Source organism: Heteronotia binoei, chromosome 17, assembly GCF_032191835.1.
Source record: "Heteronotia binoei isolate CCM8104 ecotype False Entrance Well chromosome 17, APGP_CSIRO_Hbin_v1, whole genome shotgun sequence".
NCBI classification, from domain to species: domain Eukaryota; kingdom Metazoa; phylum Chordata; class Lepidosauria; order Squamata; family Gekkonidae; genus Heteronotia; species Heteronotia binoei.
This window is the reverse complement of record NC_083239.1, coordinates 39,576,583-39,599,214: the sequence shown is the minus strand read 5'-3', so window position 1 is coordinate 39,599,214 and position 22,632 is coordinate 39,576,583. Positions and strand designations below refer to the sequence as shown.

At 45.3% G+C, this 22,632-nt stretch overlaps 2 protein-coding genes across 2 annotated transcripts in view; both read left to right on the top strand.

Annotated features, from left to right (window-relative positions):
• Positions 1-16,932, top strand: part of LOC132586006 (uncharacterized) — a 476,363-nt gene extending 459,431 nt beyond the window's left edge. Inside the window, exon 4 of the transcript XR_009556342.1 lies at positions 16,918-16,932. The gene's annotated coding sequence lies outside the window, so the exon portion shown is untranslated. The remainder of the gene's footprint in view (positions 1-16,917) is intronic.
• On the top strand, positions 10,249-20,939 carry LOC132585824 (chemerin-like receptor 1). The gene is made up of 3 exons (XM_060257702.1): positions 10,249-11,212; positions 14,999-15,051; positions 20,691-20,939. Exons 1-3 carry the CDS (start codon positions 10,249-10,251, stop codon positions 20,937-20,939), a joined length of 1,266 nt encoding a protein of 421 aa, XP_060113685.1.
• Positions 20,940-22,632: the final 1,693 nt, after the last annotated feature.

Here is a 22,632-nt window from a genome sequence, read left to right as displayed (position 1 = left end):
AGTGGGTTTTGGGCCAGCCCTCCCTAATTGCCTCCCTTGCCTTTTCCATTGCTCTTTTTTTTATTTTGGAAGCCAAGATCTGACCTTGAAAACAATGTCTTCCATGTCATACATTAGTTGGTATTTTTTTTTCTTCCCTGCTTATACATGTTGAACAAGGAAAATGTGTCCTACAACTGATAGACAAATTAAAAACTAATAAGTCACCGGGTCCGGATGGCATACATCCGAGAGTTCTGAAAGAACTCAAAGTTGAACTTGTGGATCTTCTAACAAAAATCTGTAATCTTTCATTGAAATCTGCCTCCGTTCCTGAGGACTGGAAGGTAGCAAATGTCACCCCCATCTTTAAAAAGGGTTCCAGAGGAGATCCGGGAAATTACAGGCCAGTCAGTCTGACTTCAATACCGGGAAAGTTGGTAGAAACCATTATCAAGGACAGAATGAGTAGGCACATTGATGAACACGGGTTATTGAGGAAGACTCAGCATGGGTTCTGTATGGGAAGATCTTGCCTCACTAACCTGTTACATTTCTTTGAGGGGGTGAACAAACATGTGGACAAAGGCGACCCGATAGATGTTGTTTACCTTGACTTCCAGAAAGCTTTTGATAAAGTTCCTCATCAAAGGCTCCTTAGAAAACTTGAGAGTCATGGAGTAAAAGGACAGGTCCTCTTGTGGATCAAAAACTGGCTTAGTAATAAGAAGCAGAGAGTCAGTATAAATGGGCAGTCTTCGCAGTGGAGGATGGTAAGCAGTGGGGTGCCGCAGGGCTCGGTACTGGGTCCCATGCTCTTTAACTTGTTCATAAATGATTTAGAGTTGGGAGTGAGCAGTGAAGTAGCCAAGTTTGCGGATGACTCTAAATTGTTCAGGGTGGTGAGAACCAGAGAGGACTGTGAGGAACTCCAAAGGGATCTGTTGAGGCTGGGTGAGTGGGCGTCAAAGTGGCAGATGCGGTTCAATGTGGCCAAGTGCAAAGTAATGCACATTGGGGCCAAGAATCCCAGCTACAAATACAAGTTGATGGGGTGTGAACTGGCAGAGACTGACCAAGAGAGAGATCTTGGGGTCGTGGTAGATAACTCACTGAAAATGTCAAGACAGTGTGCGTCTGCAATAAAAAAGGCCAACGCCATGCTGGGAATTATTAGGAAGGGAATTGAAAACAAATCAGCCAGTATCATAATGCCCCTGTATAAATCGATGGTGCGGTCTCATTTGGAGTACTGTGTGCAGTTCTGGTCGCCGCACCTCAAAAAGGATATTATAGCATTGGAGAAAGTTCAGAGAAGGGCAACTAGAATGATTAAAGAGCTGGAGCACTTTCCCTATGAAGAAAGGTTGAAACGCTTGGGACTCTTTAGCTTGGAGAAACGTCGACTGCGGGGTGACATGATAGAGGTTTACAAGATAATGCATGGGATGGAGAAAGTAGAGAAAGAAGTACTTTTCTCCCTTTCTCACAATACAAGAACTCGTGGGCATTCAATGAAATTGCTGAGCAGACAGGTTAAAACGGATAAAAGGAAGTACTTCTTCACCCAAATGGTGATTAACATGTGGAATTCACTGCCACAGGAGGTGGTTGCGGCCACAAGTATAGCCACCTTCAAGAGGGGTTTAGATAAAAATATGGAGCACAGGTCCATCAGTGGCTATTAGCCACAGTGTATGTGTGTATATAAAATTTTTTGCCACTGTGTGACACAGAGTGTTGGACTTGATGGGCCGTTGGCCTGATCCAACATGGCTTCTCTTATGTTCTTATGCCCTGATGGTGGTGAGAGGGAGCTGCTTAGAATTTTAGGGGAAAGGATTGAAGTAGGGTTGCCAGCCTCCAGGTGGGACCTGGAGATTTCCAACTGATCTCCAGCATTAAGTTCTCCTTTCAGAGTGATCCAGCTATGATAGCCTTTCTGGACATGGTGGTTTTTCAGTTTGAGAACAACGCAATAGCCATCAGAAACCATAAGAAACCTGTGGCTAAGAATAACTATTTACATTTTTCTTCATTTCACCCACCCTATTTACGCAACAATTTGCCATATGGGCAGTTTCTATGGATAAAAAAAAATTGTACTCAGGAGAAAGATTTTTTCAAGGCAAGTAACCATTTGACTACACAGTTTAGGGAGAGAGGATACCCAGAACAAGTGAATAGACAAGCTAGATCGAGGGCAGCTCAAAAGAACAGGTCCGAGATATTAAACGGCAGCAGGGCAGATGGGAAGGAGAATAGATTGTCATGCTCCTTTCAATACAGCCCGCGGGCATTAGAAATCAAGAAAATTATTCTGCGACACTGGAATATTGTAGCAGACATCTCAGGCTGTGCCCTCCCCCCACTAGTAGGTTTCTAGAGATCCCGAAATATACGAGCTATTTTAATTAAAACTGACTTACAGGGAGAAAGTGTTCCTTCACGTTTGCCTGTTGGACATTTCCGGTGCGGGGGGTGCAAAGCTTGTGGATATGCGTTAACTGTTACATCATATAATGACCCTAGGTCCAATGTAAAGGTTGATCTAACTTCATTTACTAACTGCAACTCTAAAAATGTGATTTATGCCTTGATATGTGGAGATTGTTCTAAAATATATGTGGGTTGTTCAAGGAGAACTCTAAAGACACGTGTCTTAGAACATATTTCCCGTGTTCGTCACCAGGTTCCGGGCGCTTTTTCAACATTTTATAGAGACTAATCATGATATCGAGTCCTTAAGGTTTTTTGTAATTCAGAAGTTGGAGAGATCTGAGTGTAAAGGAGGTGATCCATACAGGATTTTATTGGAAAAAGAGGCTCGATGGATTCATCGCCTCAACTCAATGGAAACCTTTGGCTTGAATCAATCTAATAATTTGTCATGCTATATCTAAGTGTTTACTGGAGTACATGTTGTAAAATAGTTTACTGAGTTTTATAGTCATGGTCATGTTGCGATTATGGGCAACAGCTGTGGTAGAAGTTATATTGCTTGTGTGCGAGTGCAATTCAAGCCGTCTCTTGAAAAGAATGTCTAAAGAAATGGGCAAGTAAAAGTGATACTTGACGAGGTATTTTTGTAAGTTTGTTTCACAATTTACCCCCCCCCCTTTTTTTTGAATGGTGGAGGTTAGGCTTGTAACTCTTTTATTTTTCCACAGCAAATGCTAAGGTTGTTATTCGGCTTTGTTTAAGCGGAACGTGGATCATATAGCCGGCAACCACGTGAAGGAAAATTTGGGCTCTATTTGGGCTAGTCTTTAGGCACTCCGTACAAGCTCAGAGGCTATACCACTGTAAAATTCATAGAACTGAGGCAATGAATACTTTCTGGTTTTATAAGTGGCAGAGAAAGATGGGCTTGGGAGTTTCAAAGATTTACATTCAGCCAATTTGAAAGTTGAAATGATCATTTCCTTACCTTTTGCCCTGAATGCTTTGAATTAACAAAACCCTTTTCAACCTCTTTTTCTCGGGTTCTTGATTCTGCCATTTTAAAGGGTTAAAATAAAGATATTACATCAAACTCCCTTCACCCTGCACAGAAAACTAAAGGCTGGAAACCTTGCTGGGATTCCAGGGGGTCTCTAGCTCTCGGCTGGAGAACTGCCCTTGTCTAATGTTACTTCTCTTTTTCTTTATGGGAAAAGATGCCTCTGTTACCTGTTAACCTTACAAAACAAGAAGGTTTCTCTATTCTAGGAGACATTCAAGTTTTAAAGTTAGATTTCCCTTGGGGGGAGGGGAGGCTCACAGACAAAGGAACCCCGCCTGCCATTCTCTGAAGTTCCCCAGAATTATGGCTTTCAAGTTCCCCAAATGGGATAAGCTAAGAACAGAACATTTCTGGGGAAAAGGACTGGGGCTTCCTCATGTGAGATTGCTTGAGCTAGTACTTTCTAAAAGGAATGCCTTGTGACATGAGTGTGGAACTCTGCATAGGCTGAGAGACCATTCTTCCTTCATGATTCTTGGGTAGCGAACTGAGAAAGGAGAGACTGCCTTCTCAATTTTATTTCAAGCACACAGACTGCCTAAACCTTTGTCCCACGGAACCCAAAACAAAGGATTGTGCCAGCAGAAAAAAGGCATCTTCACCTGAAAGCCAAGTAGCTTTGTGTAGACGTGTCGCCTAGGTATCAATTTGGCCATCCATTGACATGTTTAACAGCTCTCAATCACCATCATACCAGGAGTTTTCTTCTCCATTCTTTCTATTAATGGTTGTCCTGGAGCCTCCCCCTTTCCCATTGTTACCTGGTAGTCCGATCAGATAACATAGGACGTCACATAGGACCGACCTATGAGGATTGCTGCGGAAAACGGCACCTGCTGGTGGTAATGAAGAAAAGCAACCAAAAGAATCAACTCCACTTAAACTCCGCTGGATTTCTGGTCTTGGAAAATAAGGAGCAACACCGAGCCGGATACGGCTTCACTGCTGTTCCAGGATTTCAAGTGTAGATGGTAGCAAAAACGCCGGAGCAAGACAGTCGTGAGGCCAGTTTTCAGTGTAGATTGTCACATCTGAAAGGGTAGTATTACTGGGTCTTTTGCCCAGTGTAGAATCCCCCCTGGGGGATTTTGTCCAGCCCAAACTCAGTTGCGAGTTCTTATCAATTCATGCGTGGGGTGCTCTGTTTGGATCAGAACCATGTCATGCAAGGATGCCAGCTTTCTTCCTGAACTGAAAACACGGAGGGGGGGGGGCACTAGTTGGCCTATTAAGTGTGCAGACTCTTATCTGGCTGTCTCCTCAGAATACCTCCTCTAGCGACTTTTCTCCCTGAGAAGTAATATGGAACTCTTCATCCCTGATTTAAGGAGAAGAGCAGCTGCCTGTATGTGGAGGGGTGTATTTTGTGCAAACAATGGAAATGGAAAGGTTTAAAGATAATAAAATATAGTGGGTTCTTAGGCATTGAAGAGGCGAGGTAGTTGTGATAACAAGCTCTTTACTGAGTACAGCATGGTGACTGGCTGCACCAACTGAACTGGCAAACGGGGCCTGCTGGGCCAACTATATACAACAGGGGTGGCCAACGGTAGCTCTCCAGATGTTTTTGCCTACAACTCCCATCAGCCTCATTCAGCATGGCCAATGGCTGGGGCTGATGGGAGTTGTAGGCAAAAAACATCTGGAGAGCTACCGTTGGCCACCCCTGATATACAACACTGGGTTCCCACGCTAGCATGTTATTGGGTCATTCAAACCAACAGGGGCCCTGTGATTGGAGCAGGGCAGTTGAGATTTGGATCCTACTGCCCATTGTTCCTAAGTCCCCAAGCTCAGTCTTTCAGGCTCCAATGTGCCAGGCAGGAACACCCATTGGTACACATAACAGATAGGTTGCCAACAACCAGGTAAGGCCTGGAGATCACCTGGAAATCACCATTGATCTCCAGAGAACAGAAATCAGTTCCCTGGAAGGAAATGGCAGCTTTGGAGGACAGTTTCTATGGTATTGCACAGAACCTAGGAGAAACTGAAGTCCTTCCTTGGCTACATCAGGGGTGTGTGGCCTAATATGCAAAGGAGTTCCTGCTACAAATAAAGCCCTGTTAAAGGCTTAGGAACAGAGCCGGCTGGGACCTGGGGTTCCACTCCACCTTACATTATCTGCAAACTCAACCATTGCTGAAAGAATCCTTGGGTTGTTTTTCTACATGAACAACATGAACCACAGTGTGTCACAGAACAGTGCCCAACTTCCCCATCGACCCACAAAGTTGATGCTTAGATATAGACCATCCAGAATTTCCACCCCCCCTTAAGAGCTCATGTATAAGAGGAAGGCTTGAGAAGCATAACAAGGAAGGTGGGGCAGTAAGAGCACTAGCAAGTGATCAGTTTCATCGCTGAACAGCCATCAGTTGACTGAAGGACTTCATTATTCGTTCGTCCAGAATCTCTTGATCTGTTCTTCCGAGAGAAATCCCGCACAGGAGTCTGCATTCTCCCATTTGGGACACCGTTCAACCTTCAACCAGGTCAGTGCAAGCCAATGAACCATGCAGAGTTCTGAGCAATGTTGATTCTGTGAACTTGGGCAGAGAAGGAGGGCAGGAAGGATCACATCAGTGATTCGTTCTTATGGCCCTTTCTTATATGCCCAGGAGAATGTCAATCTGGGGTCAGGAAGCAATTTTTTCCAGGCCAGTTTGGCCAGGGATACTGTGTCTGGTGTTACCAGCTCTAGGTTTGGAAACTCCTGGAGATTAATAACCACTGATGGACCTCTGCTCCATATGCTTATCCAATCCCCTCTTGAAGCTAGCTATACTTGTAGCTGCCACCACCTCCCAACTCTGACCTGGTAACCCTCATTATACAGACCGCAAAATTTGGCTTGTATAAAATTCACTGCTGCCTGTGTCTAATGTTGCCCTATCCAGGTTGGGGAATTCCTGGAGACCTGGGGACGGAGCCTGGGAAGGGAGAAATTTGGGGCAGTCAGTAGGGATGAGATGCTATGGACTCTACCTTCCGAAGCTGCCATTTCCCTGAGAGCAATGGTCCCTAACTTTTTCAGTATGGTGACCAACAAATCCAGATTGTCTTGGTATGGTGAGCTTTTTGGCACCCTGGGAAAAAAACAATCAGACTTGGCACCCATCTAGGTCAACGTTTCATTTTGTACACAGTGACAAACCAAAGGACACAGCTGACCCTAGTCTCAACCCCAAGCAAGTGACATTCTAACATTGACTTCTTGGGTGTTTGCCCAAGGAGATGAGATTCCAGCCTCTGACCACCCTCTCCTTCTCCATTTCTCCTTAGAGTTGCCAGATCTGTGTTGGAAAATGCCTGGAGACTTTGGGGGTGTATCCAGGAGAGGATGGGGTTTGGGGATGGGAGGGGCCTCAGCCTGGTACAATGACATAGAGTAGAATGCCATAGAAAGCCAGTTTGGTGTAGTGGTTAAGTGTGCGGACTCTTATCTGGGAGAACCGGGTTTGATTCCCCACTCCTCCACTTGCACCTGCTGGAATGGCCTTGGGTCAGCCATAGCTGGCAGAAGTTGTCCTTGAAAGGGCAGCTGCTGTGAGAGCCCTCTCCAGCCCCACCCACCTCACAGGGTGTCTGTTGTGGGGGAGGAAGTTAAAGGAGATTGTGAGCCGCTCTGAGACTCTTCGGAGTCGAGGGCGGGATATAAATCCAATATCTTCTTCTTCAATATCTTCAACCCTTCCAAGTAGCCATTTTCTCCAGGGAGAGAGCAAACCAGTTGCGGTACAGTGATAACAAAATAGAAAAAACAACTGCCCCTGAAAAACAAAACTATTGAAAAACTATATAATATAAAGTTAACACTGTAAATACAAAAGATACATAGCACAATTCAAAACAATACTTCCAAAGGTCCAGTGTCTCTTAAAGCAACAAGAAGTTCGTTCTGTATGACTCCTCCGAGTTTTCTTCTTTAGTAAAGGTCACAATAGATCCAAAGTTCAATCCATAAAGAGTCAATATTCAGAATTCAGCTCCAAAGGGTAATTTTCGTTTACGTGGTTGCCGGCTATATGATCCACGTTCCGCTTAAAGAAAGCCGAATAACAACCTTAGCATTTGCTGTAGAAAAATAAAGGAGTTACAAGCCTAACCTCCACCATTCAAAAAAAGGGGGGTAAATTGTGAAACAAACTTACAAAAATACCTCTTCAAGTATCACTTTTACTTGTCCATTTCTTTAGACATTCTTTTCAAGAGACGGCATGAATTGCACTCGCACACAAGCAATATAACTTCTACCACAGCTGTTGCCCATAATCGCAACATGACCATGACTATAAAACTCAGTAAATTATTTTACAACATGTACTCCAGTAAACACTTAGATATAGCATGAGAAATCATTAGATTGATTCAAGCCAAAGGTTTCCATTGAGTTGAGGCGATGAATCCATCGAGCCTCTTTTTCCAATAAAATCCTGTATGGATCACCTCCTTTACACTCAGATCTCTCCAACTTCTGAATTACAAAAAACCTTAAGGACTCGATATCATGATTAGTCTCTATAAAATGTTGAAAAAGCGCCCGGAACCTGGTGACGAACATAGGAAATATGTTCTAAGACATGTGTCTTTATAGTTCTCCTTGAACAACCCACATATATTTTAGAACAATCTCCACATATCAAGGCATAAATCACATTTTTAGAGTTGCAGTTAGTAAATGAAGTCAGATCAATCTTTACATTGGACCTAGGGTCATTATATGATGTAAAGGTTAACGCATATCCACAAGCTTTGCACCCCCCGCACCAGAAATGTCCAACAGGCAAACGTGAAGGAACACTTTCTCCCTGTAAGTCAGTTTTAATTAAAATAGCTCGTATATTTCGGGATCTCCAGAAACCTACTAGTGGGGGGAGGGCACAGCCTGAGATGTCTGCTACAATATTCCAGTGTCGCAGAATAATTTTCTTGATTTCTAATGCCCGCGGGCTGTATTGAAAGGAGCATGACAATCTATTCTCCTTCCCATCTGCCCTGCTGCCGTTTAATATCTCGGACCTGTTCTTTTGAGCTGCCCTCGATCTAGCTTGTCTATTCACTTGTTCTGGGTATCCTCTCTCCCTAAACTGTGTAGTCAAATGGTTACTTGCCTTGAAAAAATCTTTCTCCTGAGTACAATTTTTTTTTATCCATAGAAACTGCCCATATTGCAAATTGTTGCGTAAATAAAGTGGGTGAAATGAAGAAAAATGTAAATAGTTATTCTTAGCCACAGGTTTCTTATGGTTTCTGATGGTTATTGTGTTGTTCTCAAACTGAAAAACCACCATGTCCAGAAAGGCTATCATATCTGAATCACTCTGAAAGGAGAACTTAATGCTGGAGATCAGTTGGAAATCTCCAGGTCCCACCTGGAGGCTGGCAATCCTACTTCAATCCCTTCCCCTAAAATTCTAAGCAACTCCCTCTAGCCACCATCAGGACACATTTTCCTTGCTCACCATGTATAAGCAGGGAAGAAAAAAAATACCAACTAATTTATGACATGGAAGACACTGTTTTCAAGGTCAGATCTTGGCTTCCAAAATAAAAAAAAGAACAATGGAAAAGGCAAGGGAGGCAATTAGGGAGGGCTGGCCCAAAACCCACTTTCAGATGCTTTGTGACCCACTTTTTTGTATCTGTATGCCTTGATAGTGTGTAACATCATCAAGTCATTTGAGTTCAGCTTCTGATTCAGTTCTGAGCAGGTGTAATAGGCTGGGCCCATAACCTGCTGGGAAGGGTACTGGTTCTGGTGGTCCAGATCCTTCTTTTGTTAGCAAAGTGCACAAGGCTTTAATGCAGCAGTGCTTGTCTTAGACCTGACCATGTGCTTACAATGTTATAAAGTTACACAGAGCCATGTTTCACATTGAAACAAAATAATAACTACTTTAATACATGTTAGACAGTTGAAGAGATATGGGATTCCTAGGTTACCTAGCTAGTAGATGGGAGTGGATACAGAGAGGAGCACCCTGGATTCCCATCTTGTGTGCATGGAAAGGGAAAGGGGGAGAGAGAGAGAGGGAGGGGGACAGTGAGAGACAGGCAGAGAGAGACAGAGACAGAGAAGACAAAAGGAAGTTGCTTTTCTCTAAGGAATGTTCATCTGTACTTCAAAAGGACACTGTTAACAGCAGAAAGTAAATAAGAAGTTCCTTAGTGTTTGCCTATCTGCTTGCATTCTCTGTGGTCACTTGCTTCTGGAGGTCTGAGACCCAGGGACATCGCATCAAGCACTTCCAACAGGGCAGAGCCAGGTTGGCCCGTAGGCTTTCCATATTCCTGCTGGGGTGGGGAATCTACAACCTTCAGTGGGTCCTTTCTGCTGCTGGTCATCTGAGCCATGGGAGAACACGGGGGGGGGGGGTGAGAGGAGCAATCATTAGCATATTAACATGCTGATGTCAATTCTGACATGAGTGGAAGTAACATCAGAGGGTTGCCAGTGACATTCTGGCATCCCACCAAAATTCTGTGGTTCAACCTTCTGGCAGCCAGATGCTGGAGCACAAATTCCAGAGCAAAAGCTGTCCTCCACAGGTCTTTGCTTGTGAAGCTCCACAGGTTGATAGCTGTTGGAAAATGATTGCTCAGATAGATGGACAATGATATGATCCCACAACGCAATACTTATGTTCTTTCTCCATCCAGGAGAAGACAGAAGCAAGATGAAGAGTCTCCCCCAAAAGGCCATGGACAACACAACTCAACTTACCCCAACTGAGGTTGCTCACCCAGATTCCAGTGTCACCATGGCCATCGATTATGACATTTATTATTATGAAGATGTTCAAAACTATCTCCTTGAACAAACTTTGGAGAAAAGGCTTAACATCCTCCTAATGGTAATCTATAGCATTGCCTTCATTCTGGGGGTCATCGGAAATGGGCTGGTCATCTTCATCACCGGCTTCCGTATGAAGAAGACGGTCAACACCATCTGGTTCCTCAACTTGGCCATTGCTGACTTCACCTTCACCTTCTTCCTGCCCTTGAACATTGTCTACCTAGCCCTGGGCTTTCACTGGCCCTTTGGGGAGGCCATGTGCAAGTTCAACAGCATCTTGGACTTTGTCAACCTTTATGCCAGCGTCTACTTCCTCATGGTGATCAGCATAGACCGCTGTATTTCTGTATTATGTCCTGTGTGGGCTCAGAATCACCGGAACCCCCGATGTGCTTCCTTCGTGGCTCTCGGGGTCTGGATTCTGGCCCTCATGTTGAGTTCGCTGACCATCCATTTCAAGACCACCCTGCAGAGTATTAATAAGATCCGCTGCTATAGCCACTATAGCCATGATAAGAAACAGGCAAAAGTCACCCACCGTGCCGTGATTATCAGCTGTTTCATCTTTGCCTTTGTGATCCCCTTTCAAGTCATCCTTATTTGCTACGGGGCGATTGTTCTGCGGCTGAGGAGGGACCACTTGGCCCGGTCGAGCAAGCCCTTCAAGGTAATCACTGCAGTGATTGTGGCCTTTTTCGTCTGCTGGCTCCCCTATCATGTTTTCTCTTTCCTGGAGCGTCACCTCTACAAGGATCCCGCAATGCAATCGACAGTCTTTTTTGGTGTTCTTTTGGCTACCACCCTGACCTTCATCAACAGCTGCCTGAATCCCATCCTGTATGTCTTCATGAGGCATGATTTCAGGGAATGGCTGAAACACTCCATCCTCTCGATATTTGAGAACGCCCTCGCTGAGGAAGAAAGCCAAAGTACGACCCAAACTAAGACCAAATCCTCAGTGCACCTGGACTCTCAGAACTTATAAACGTTGCTGATCTTGGTTCCCACCTTTCCTGCAAAACTAGGGCTTTTTTTATAGCTAGAACTTATTTTCATATTAGGCCACACACTCCGGATGTAGCCAATCTTCCAAGAGCTTACAGGGCTCTTAGTACAGGGCCTACTGTAAGCTCCAGGAGGATTGGGTACACCACAGGGTGTGACCTAATATGCAAAGGAGTTCCTGCTATGAAAAAAGCACTTTGCAAGACCATTCAATGTGTTTATTCATAATTTCACACAGAAGCAGCTCTGTACTTTCTGTAGGAGTTTGAGTTCCCTTGCTATTGAGGTAATCTCCTCACTGACTTTCTCCATTGTCTGCTTGTGCTTTGAGTGGCAAGAAAAAGGTCACTGTTGGCCTCCATGCTGGAATGTCTGTTCTGTGTCCAATCTGGAAGTGGCAGTGGGCAGTTCTAGGAATTGATGGAAACTCTATAATAATATCATAGAGTTTTTGTCAATTCCTAGAAGTATCTGGGGGTAGGAGACTGTACCCAGAAGTGACCATGGGTTACAGAAATTCCATGGTTTCTTAATCAATCTCTCCTGAGAGCCAGTTTGGTGTAGTGGTTAAGCGTGTGGACTCTTAATTGGGAGAACCAGGTTTGATCCCCCACTCCTCCATTTACAGCTGCTGGAATGGCCTTGGGTCAGCCATAGCTATCGCAGGAGTTTTCCTTGAAAGGGCAGCTGCTGGGAGAGCCCTCTCAGTCCCTCTCACCTCACAGGGTGTCTGTTGTGGGGGGAGAAGATATAGAAGATTGTAAGCCATTCTGAGTCTCTGAAGGGCGGGGTATAAATCTGCAGTCATCATCGTCTTCTTCTTCTTCCTGCTCTTTGCCTGCGCATGATGGCTTTTTCCTGGGAGGTGAGGGGTGGGCCTTGGGCGGTAGAACCCCATGCGCCGGGCCTGGGAGTAACTGTTGCCTGCTAGGAGGATGTGGTTAACCATGGCCAGATTGTATATACTTGCAGTTTTACTTCTGTTCCTCTGTGACCGTTTCTTCTTGCAATAAAGTGTTCTTGGTTGATTCAGAGCTTGCTGAACTCACTTTATTTCAGAGGGAAAGTCAAATATAATTGCTGAATAAGAAGCCCAGGCTAGCATGATATCATCAGATCTCGGAGTTGGGTTGCCAGCCCCCAGGTCCCAGTGGGGTTTCCCCCTGCTTTTGGGGGCTTCGATCTGCTGCTGACTAGTTGGGGGAAACCCCACCCCAACTTGGTGATATAATTTCCATAGAGTTTTACCCCAAAACTAGAGCGGATGTTGCCGACATGATTTCTGGGTGACATCATCGTGTTGGGGACGTCATGCGCAATGTCCTGCCCGCCCCCAGAACACCCCCCAAATCCCCCCACCGTGATGACGAGGGGACCCGGCAATGCTATCTTGGAAGCTAAGCAGGGTTGATTCTGCAAAGTACTTGGGTGGGAGACCATAAAAGGGGTGGGGAACGTCAGACCCGAGGGCCGTTTGCAGCCCTTGAGATCACTTGGTCTGGGCCTCGGGGCTTGCTGGGCCGAGCCCCCCTCTCTCATGGGCATTGTGAAAGATTGCTGGTGGGATATGTGGGTGCCTTTAAAAGTCAGCTGGGAGCAGTTGAAGGGAGGGAGGGAGGGGTGGCTGGGGTGGGGGTGGGTGGGAGCCAGTTATTACCAGTTCAGTTTGCATGTAATTATCCCAGATGGTAGCAACAGACTGACATCACACCTGATGCTAATGAGTATGTGACCTAATATGCTAATATTAGGGGATGTGGTCTAATATGCTTGGACCTAGGCATTTGCCTAGCGTGGTGGGTCGTTGTGTGTGTGTGCGTGCTGAATTAGGCTCTCCCCATGTGACTTCAAATGGAAAAACAATTATTTGCATTAATTTTGCCTGCCTGAATCATTCTCCCTCAGCAGAGCACTGTTTTTTAAATTGATAATTTTGTATGGCCCGCGAATGATGTTATAAATATCCAAATGGCCCTTGCCAAAAAAAGGTTCCCCACCCCTGCCATAAAGGAAGTCCAGGGTTGTGACAAGAAAGCAAGCAATGGCAAACCGCCTTTGAACATCTCTTCTCTTGAAAACCCCACAACATCTCCGGCAGTCAGCTGTGACTAGAAAGTGCTTTCCATCACCGCCACATAAGAACCTGTCAGTGGGTGAAAATCTGTATACATTTCTTGGGTCTCTACAGGATTCTAGGCCTGGAGAGAATCAACGAAGGCGACAACAAATATTCCCTTCCAGGCCAAGGGTTGTAACCAAGTAAACAGGTCAGAGACTAAAGGAAATGAGCTTTGGTCCTCTTACTTAAAGAACATCATTTGGAAATAACTGGCATAACCAACTCGAGCGCCAGAGCAGGATGTGAGCCAAAGGGAAGAAAGGGGCTATAACAATTTTTTAAGGGAAGAAAGTGAAGAAATGTGAGGAAATATTCAGTCTCACCAGTTTTATTGGGTGAGGGGAGGGTGGCTAGCTCCTGGGCTTGGGCTACTGAACCGTTTCTGACTGGAAGCTGCTTGGCTGATGTCTAGAAAGAAAACAGTGGGGTTTGTGAGGTCCTAAATATGTCATGAAAGGCATAACTAAATAGCAGCAACTTTCTTTTTAAAAGTCAGAATCGGCTTTGGATAATAAACTTTTTGGACACCCACTGTAGTTGTAGAAACATGATTGAGGTCTTGCTCATTCGACCGCCAAAATCAGATGTGTGCGTGTGTGTGTGTAAAGAGCTGTCAAGTTGTAGTTGACTTATGGCAACCCCAGAAAGGAGCTTCCAAGATATTGGATTGGATTTATATCCCGCCCTCCACTCCAAAGAGTCTCAGAGCTGCTCACAATCTCCTTTACCTTCCTCCCCCACAACAGACACCCTGTGAGGTGGGTGGGGCTGGAGAGGGCTCTCACAGCAGCTGCCCTTTCAAGGACAACTTCTGCCAGAGCGATGGCTGACCCAAGGCCATGCTAGCAGGTGCAAGTGGAGGAGTGGGGAATCAAACCCGGTTCTCCCAGATAAGAGTCCGCACACTTAAGCACTACACCAAACTGGCTCTCCAAGGCACGTGAGAAGCGGAGGTGGTCTGCCATGGCCTTCCTCTGCAAAGTATTCCATAGTGGTCTCCCATCCAGCTACTGACCCTGCTTAGCTTCTGAGATCTGATGCAATTAGGCTATACCAGGGGTGGACAAACTTTCTTAATGTAAGAGTCACATAGAATAAACAGATGTATGAGAGCCAGAAGGAAGGAAGGAAGGAAGGAAGGAAGGAAGGAAGGAAGGAAGGAAGGAAGGAAGGAAGGAAGGAAGGAAGGGGAAAAATAGATGGGGAGGTGGAAAGAAAGCAACTGTAAATGCATTCTCCAAGCCACTGGATGGCTTGGCTTGGAGAAGCAATTTAAAGGAATAAATGCCTTCTCCAAGCTGGCCAAAAGGGTGGTGGGGACATTAAGAGCCACACAATGTGTGGAAGATCCACATGTGGCTCCCGAGCCACAGTTTGGCCACCCCTGGGCTATACCATGAGGCCTTCTTTCCACCTAAAATCAGATGGGAAACAAACACACACACATGAATCTGCTCTATAATGAGTCAGATTGCCGGTCTATCAATGTCAGTCTTGTCTACTCTGGCTGGTGGTGGCTCAGTCCTTCTGTTTGTTTTGAATTCCCTTCAGAAACTGTTTGTATAGTAAAAGAGGAAAACTCATCCCCCAGGCTGCTTTCTCTTTAAGTTGGCTGAAACAGAGCGGATTGCTACATTTACTCAGGTGAGTAAAGCTATTTATACCATTGCCCCAGGGAGATCACAAAGATGTGGGCATACAAACTGTTTTATTTCGGGTGGTTTGTGTCTGTGTGTCTCTGTGTGTGTTCATTTTCATGTAGTAATAGCGCAGCTGCTGGCGGAACAGGCAAAAAAGAGGATGAGGAAATGAAGACTGGATTCAGAAGAACTGTACTGTTTGTTTATTTATTTATTTGGAATGGGAAAGTCTCTCGCTTCACCCCCAAAGTCACTTTACTCCACCCCCAAAGTCCCCAGATATTTCCTGAGTTGCAACTGGCAAACCTAGCTTCAAGAGGGGATTGGACGAACATATGGAACAATGGTCATCAGTGGCTATTAGCCACAAAGTATACATGTCTAGAGCACTGATGCTCTGTATTCTTGGTGCTTGGGGGGGGGCAAGAGTGGGAGGGCTTCTGCAGTTCTGGCCCCACTGGTAAATCTCCTGACGCCATCTGGGTTTTGGCCACTGTGTGACACAGCGTATTGGACTGGATGGGCCATTGGCCTGATCCAATACGGCTTCTCTTATGTTCTTATAGACTGAACAATCTTTCTAGGGTAGTGATGCTCTGTATTCTTGGTGCTTGGTGGGGGGCAAAATTGGGAGGGCTTCGGGAGGTCTGGCCCCACTGGTGGGCCTCTTGATGGCGCCTGGGTTTTGGCCACTTTGTGATTCAGAGTGCTGGACTGGATGGGCCATTGGCCTGATCCAACATGGCTGCTCTTAAGTTCTTACAGAGAATGACAACCTTTCTCGCCAGATTTGTCTATTCTGCCACCCTGTTATTATTTATTGAATGATACTGAGGGGGAGGTTAGCGAGGCTGTGGCAAAAATTTTGGCTGACATCCTTAAATTTAAATCTGACCATGTATGAATGCATCTGCAAGCTCAATGTTTAAACTTTTATATTCTGTGTATTTTTATTTGCAACTGTTATGCCATTAAAGGTTTGGTATGGTATGACAACCTAATGAGACTCCTCATGTTCATTCTACAGCACCTTGCCTCTCCCCCAGCTAGCAGACACAGAACAACTGATGTAAAAGTGGGCTAATGTTGCATGATTGGTTGCACCATGGTACCTCATAATCTCCAAGAATTTCCCAGCCTGGAACTGGCAGACCCATAAGAACATAAGAGAAGCCATGTTGGATCAGGCCAATGGCTCATCCAGTCCCAATCACACAGTGGCCCTATGTGAGAGCCCTGGCTGATGACTTCTGCTATCTTGCAGACTAGACATTTTCCCCACACTAATTAAAAATAATCCACCCCCCTTGTCTTTTTGCATCCTGGTCAGAGGCGTTGCTCCCTTCTTTCCAGCTGTATTCCTCTGCCTGTGACAGACATCAGCTGTACCAACAGGGCTTTTCCCCCCCTTGAGGGAACACAGTGGAATGGAGTTACAGAACTTCTTTGCGGAAACAAATCCTCCAAAAATAAAAAAAAAAAGTTTAAAAGTTCATAAGGGGCACTCACGTGTTTCTTCTTCATTTCCCTCTTGAGAGTTCCAGCGCCAATTTTTCCAGGGAGGGGAGAAGCCCTGTATACCAAGATGAAGCAGCTAAGGATGCTCCCATTCTTTTGCAGTTTGTGCCAATAAGAACTACACGTGGGTGATTACAGACCGGCAGTTTGGGTTGACTCAGACGCCTCTGAAATTGACCCAAAAAATCCTTCCACCCACAAAGATCTGCTGCCCTTCTTTGTCCCGTACTTACCTCGTCCTCCGTCCTCTGCAGTGCGACTGAAAAAGCTACCACTTTCAAAGTGGTAGCAAATTTTTGAGCAGCACACCAGTCACCTCCTTGGCGTCCAGAAGCAGAAGGGCACAAGCGAGTCACCTTGGCGGTGTGAAACCACCAAGCTGCCCCAAGTTGCATCCGGCTTTTAAAAATTAAAACTGTTCAGTGTGCATGAGCGCATGTGTGCACATGTACGCATATGCACGCACATGCATGTGCACACACACGTATGCACGCACATGCACACTTATGTATAGGGACGGGAATGGTGCGCAATGGCCTTCTGAACGTGCCCATGGCACCCCATGGATGGGATGGGGACGGCTTGCGGGGGAGTGTCTGGAGGCTTCAGGACAGCTCTTTTTGAGCTGTCCCAATTTGGGATGCCTCCTATCTGCACCAAAATTCCGTTTGTTATCAGCCCAAGTTTATATTAAAGGCTAAGAACAATACTGCATTGGAATGTGGAATGTAAGATCTATGAATCAAGGTAAGCTGGAAGTAGTCAAACAAGAGATGGCAAGACTGAACATCGACATCCTGGGAATCAGTGAACTAAAATGGACGGGAATGAGTGAATTTAACTCAGAGGATCACTACATCTATTATTGTGGGCAAGAGTCCTGTAGAAGAAATGGAGTGGCCAGTTAACAAGAGAGTGAGGAAGACAATAATGGGATACAATCTCAAAAAAGACAATGATCTCGGCCTGTATCCAAGGCAAACCATTCAATATCACAGTAATCCATGTCCCAACCACTGATGCAGGAGACTGAATTGGACCAGTTCTATGAAGATCTACAACACCTTCTAGAATTAACACCAAAAAAAAAAAAATGTCCTCCTCATCCTAGGGGATTGGAATGCCAAAGTAGGAAGTCAAAAGGTAACCAGAACAACTGACAAGTTTGGCCTTGGAGAACAAAATGAAGCCGGGCAAAGGCTAGTAGAGTTTTGTCAAGAGAACAAACTGGTCATAGCGAACACCCTCTTCCAACAATCTAAAATGTGACTCTACGCATAAACGTGACCTGATGGGCAACACAGAAATCAGATTGATTATATACTCTGCAGGCAAAGATGGAGAAGCGCCTTACATTCAGCAAAAACAAGATCTGGAGCTGACTGCGGCTCAGATCATGAGCTACTTATTGCAAAATTCAGGCTTAAGCTGAAGAAAACTGGGGAAGCCATTAGGCCATTCAGGTTTGACCTTGATCACATCCCTTAAGAATATACAGTGGAAGTGAAGAATAGGTTTAAGGAACTAGAGTTGATAGAGTGCCAGAAGAACTATGGACAGAGGTTCGTGACATTGTACAGAAGTCAGCAATCAGTACCATCCCAAAGAAAAAGAAATGCAAGAAAGCAAAGTGGCTGTCTGATGAGGCTTTACAAATAGCTGAGAAAAGCGAAAGGCAAAGGTGAAAAGGAAAAATTTACCCAGCTGAATGCAGATTTTCAGAGAACAGCAAGGAGAGATAAGGAGGCCTCCTTGAAATAACAATACAAAGCAATAGAGGAAAATAATAGAATGGGAAGGACAAGAGATCTCTTCAAGAAAATTGGAGAAATCAAGGGAACGTTTCGTGCAAAGATGGCCATGATAAAGGACAAAAACAGCAGGGACCTAACAGAAACAGAAAAGATCAGGAAGAGGTGGCAAGAATACACAGAAGAATTACCTATACAAGAAGGACCTCAATGTCCTTGATAACCATGACAGTGAAATCACTGATGCTGAGCCAGACATCCTGGAGTGTGACGTCAAATGGGCCTTAGAAAGCATTACTAACAATAAAACAAGCAGAGATGACGGTATCCCAGTTGAGCTATTCAAAGTCCTAAAAGATCCTGTTAAAGCGATGCACACATTATGTCAACAGATTTGGAAAATGCAACAGTGGCCACAGGATTGGAAAAGGTTTGTTTATATCCCAATCCCAAAGAAGGGTAATGACAAGGAATGTTCAAACTATTACACCATTGCATTCATTTCACATGCCAGCAAGGTCATGTTAAAGATCCTACAAGCTAGGCTTCAGCAGTACGTAGATCGGGAACTACCAGAAGTTCAAGCTGGGTTTTGGAGAGGTAGAGAAACTAGAGATCAAATTACCAACATTCGATGGATTATGGAGAAAGCACGGGAGTATCAGAAAAACATCTATTTCTGTTTCATTGACTATGCTAAAGTCTTTGATTGTGTGGATCACAACAAACTGTGGCAAGTCCTTAAAGAGATGGGAGTATCAGACCACCTCACATGTCTCCTGAGAAACCTGTATAAGGGTTAAGAAACAAGTGTCAGAACAGGATATGGAACAACTGCTTGGTTTAGAATAGGAAAAGGAGTTTGACAGGGATGTATATTGTCACCCTGCTTATTTAATTTATATGCAGAGTACATCATGCGGAGTGCTGGCCTGGATGAAGCAGAAGCAGGAATTAAGATTGCCGGGGAAAACATCAACAACCTCAGATATGCAGATGATACCACTCTAATGGCAGAAAGTGAGGAGGATCTAAAGAACCTCTTGTTGAGGGTGAAAGAGGTGAGCACAAAAGTAGGCTTGAAACTCAACATCAAAAAAACTAAGATCATGGCATCCGGCCCCATCACACCATGGCAAATAGAAGGGGAAGACATGGAAGTAGTGACAGACTTCACATTTCTGGGATCCAAGATCACTGCAGATGGTGACCGTAGCCATGAAATTAAAAGACGTTTGCTTCTTGGGAGGACAGCTATGGCAAACCTGAACAGTATAATAAAAAGTAGAGACATCACCCTGCCAACAAAAGTCTGTATAGTCAAAGCGATGGTATTCCCAGTAGTAATGTATGGCTGTGAGAGCTGGACCATAAGGAAGGCCGAGCGCAGAAGAATAGATGCTTTTGAGATGTGGTGCTGGAGAAGAATCTTAAGAATCCCTTGGACTGCAAGAAGATCAAATCAGTCCTAAGGGAAATTAACCTTGACTGTTCCCTGGAAGGTCAGATGCTGAAGCTGAAGCTCAAATACTTTGGCCACTAAATGAGAAGGGAGCACTCCCTGGAGAAGATCCTGATGCTGGGAAAGACAGAAGGCAAAAGAAGAAGGGGATGGCAAAAGATGAGATGGCTGGACAGCGTTACTGATGTGACTAACATGAATTTGAGCAGACTTTGGAGGATGGTGGAAAACAGGAGGGCCTGGCGTGACTTTGTCCATGGGGTCACAAAGAGTCGGACTCGACTGTGCGACTGAACAACAACAACTGCCGTGTGTCTCACAACAGTGTTCAACTTCCCCATCTACCCACAAAGCTGAGGCTTAGGTGTGGATCATCCAGCATTTCCACACCCCCTTGAGAGCTCCTGTATAAGAGGAAGGCTTGAGAAGCAGAACAAGGAAAGTGGGGCAATAAGAGGATCAGTTTCTTAGCTGAACAGGCGTCAGTTGACTGAAGGATTTTATCTTTCATTTGTCCAAAATCTCTGATCTGTTCTTCCGAGGGAAATCCCTCACAGGAGTTCGTATTCTCCCATTTAGGACACCGTCCAACCTCTGTCCAGGTCAGTGCAAGGCAATGAACCATGCAGAGTTAAATCCTTGTGAGCAATGCTGATTCTGTGAACTTGGGCAGAGAAGGAGGGCAGAAAGGGGTGCATGAATGGTTAGTTCTTGTGGCGCTTTTGTTAGACATCCAGGGTAATGCCAATCATCACATTGGGGTCAGGAAGCAATTTTCTCCAGGCCGCTTTAGTCAGGGATTTTGCAGGGATTTTTGCTTGACCGTCAAGCAAGCCTTTCAAGGTCATCACTGCAGTGATTGTGGCTTTTGTCATCTGCTGGCTCTCCTACCATGTTTTCTCTTTCCTGGAGCTTCAGTTTCACAAGGACCCCACACAGAAGTGGATATCCCTTATCAGTGTTCCTTTGGCTACCAGCCTGGGTGTCATGAACAGCTGCCTGAATCCCATCCTGTATGTCTTCATGGGGCATGATTTCAAGGAAAGGCTGAAACACTCCATCCTTGCTGTATTTGAGACTGTCTTTGCTGAGAACGGAAGGCACAACACAACACAAACTAAGGCCAAATCTTCAGTGGACTTGGACGCTCAAGACTTATAAACATTGCTGGTCTTGGTTTCCAAAATTTCCCACCTTCCCCGCAAGACCATTCGATGTATCTGTTCATAATTCCACACCAAACCAGTTATGTGCTGTCTGTAGGACTACCAGTTTCCCCGTTGTAAATGGAAAGCTTCCCACTGACCTTCCCCATTGCCCACCTGTGCTTTGACCAGTGGCAAAAGAAAAATAAAGAAAAAGATCACTGCTGGCCTCCATGCTAGTATGTCTCTTCTGGGCAGGGGCCATGTTGTAGAAAAAGAGCCGCTGGAGCTCATTAGCACAACTCATTTGCATATGCCACACCCCCTAAAATCGCCGGAACTGCGTCACTCATTAAAAGAATTGTCCCTCCCCTCTCCAAACCCCGCCCTCCCCAGGCTCCACCTCCTAATAGCCTTGAGTTTATTTTACTACAATCAAAGTTCTTCGCTAATATACATGAGAATTAAAACGGGAGCTCAATACAATACATATAAGAAACAGAGGTAAAATACATTAGTTAGAATAAGTACGTTAAAGCAGGATCAGGTTCTGCTGCCTAATGAAACATGCCGAAGCACAAAAGCTCAGTTCCTAATCTCCGAGAATTTTCCCAACCTGGAACTGGCAGCCCTATGGGGGAGCCCTGGCTGATGGCTTCTGGTACCCTGCGGACTAGACATCTTCCCCGCACCAACTAAAAATGCTTTCCCCCCTCCTGTCTTTTTGCATCCGGCATTTCTCCCTTCTTTCCGGCTGTATTTCCCTACCTGTGACAGACATCGGATGTGCCAACAGGCTTTTTTTCCTCTGGAGGGAAATGGTGGAATGGAGTTCCAGAACCTCTTCATGGAAACAAATGCTAAAAAAAAAGTTTAAAAGTTCCTAAGGGGCACTCGTGTGTTTCTCCTCCTTTCCCCCCCTGAGAGTTCCAGCACCAATTTTTCCAGAAGAATTCCCCCCATCCCCGTGTACCAAGATGAAACAGCTGAAGCCGCTCCCATTCTTTTACACTTTATGCCAATAAGAACTGCACCAAGTTTATATGAAAGGCTTAGGAGCAGAGCCAGCCAAGACCTGGGGTCCCACTCCACCTTACATATCTGCAAACTCAACCATTGCTGAAAGAATCGTTGGATTAAACACACACACACACTGCTTTAACACCGTGCACAGCCGTGTGTCACACAACAGTGTTCAGCTCCCCCAGCTACCCACAACGTTGAGGCTTTGGTGTGGATCATCCAGCATTTCCACACCCCCTTGAGAGCTCTTCTATAAGAGGAAGGCTTGAGAAGCGGGGCAGTAACAGGATTGGCAGATGATCTGTTTCATTGCTGAACAGCTGTCGGCTGACTGAAGGGCTTTGTTTTTCATTCATCCAGAATCTCTGATCGGTCCTTCCGAGGGAAACCCCTCACAGGAGTCCGTGTTCTCCCATTTGGGACACCGTCCAACCTCCGTCCAGGTCAGTGCAAGCCAATGAACCATGCAGAGTTAAACCCTTCTGAGCAATGCTGATTCTGTGAACTTGGGCAGAGAAGGAGGGCAGAAAGGGTCACATCAGTGGTTAGTTCTCATGGTCCTTTCTTATGTGCCCAGGAAAATGTCTATTACCACTTTGGGGTCAGGAAGCAATTTTCAGTTTGGCCAGGAATCCTGATGGTTTTTGTCATCTTCTGGATGTAGAGCAGGGGGCCTGGGGTATGGA

Bases quoted from the DNA above. Each gene is read 5' to 3' on its own strand.
- LOC132585824 (XM_060257702.1), top strand. From the start codon at position 10,249: ATGGCCATCGATTATGACATTTATTATTATGAAGATGTTCAAAACTAT. The intron at 11,213-14,998 runs GTACGACCCAAA...CTCATCCCCCAG, and splicing joins CGCTGAGGAAGAAAGCCAAA to GCTGCTTTCTCTTTAAGTTG. The intron at 15,052-20,690 runs GTGAGTAAAGCT...TCTTTCCTGGAG, and splicing joins GGATTGCTACATTTACTCAG to CTTCAGTTTCACAAGGACCC.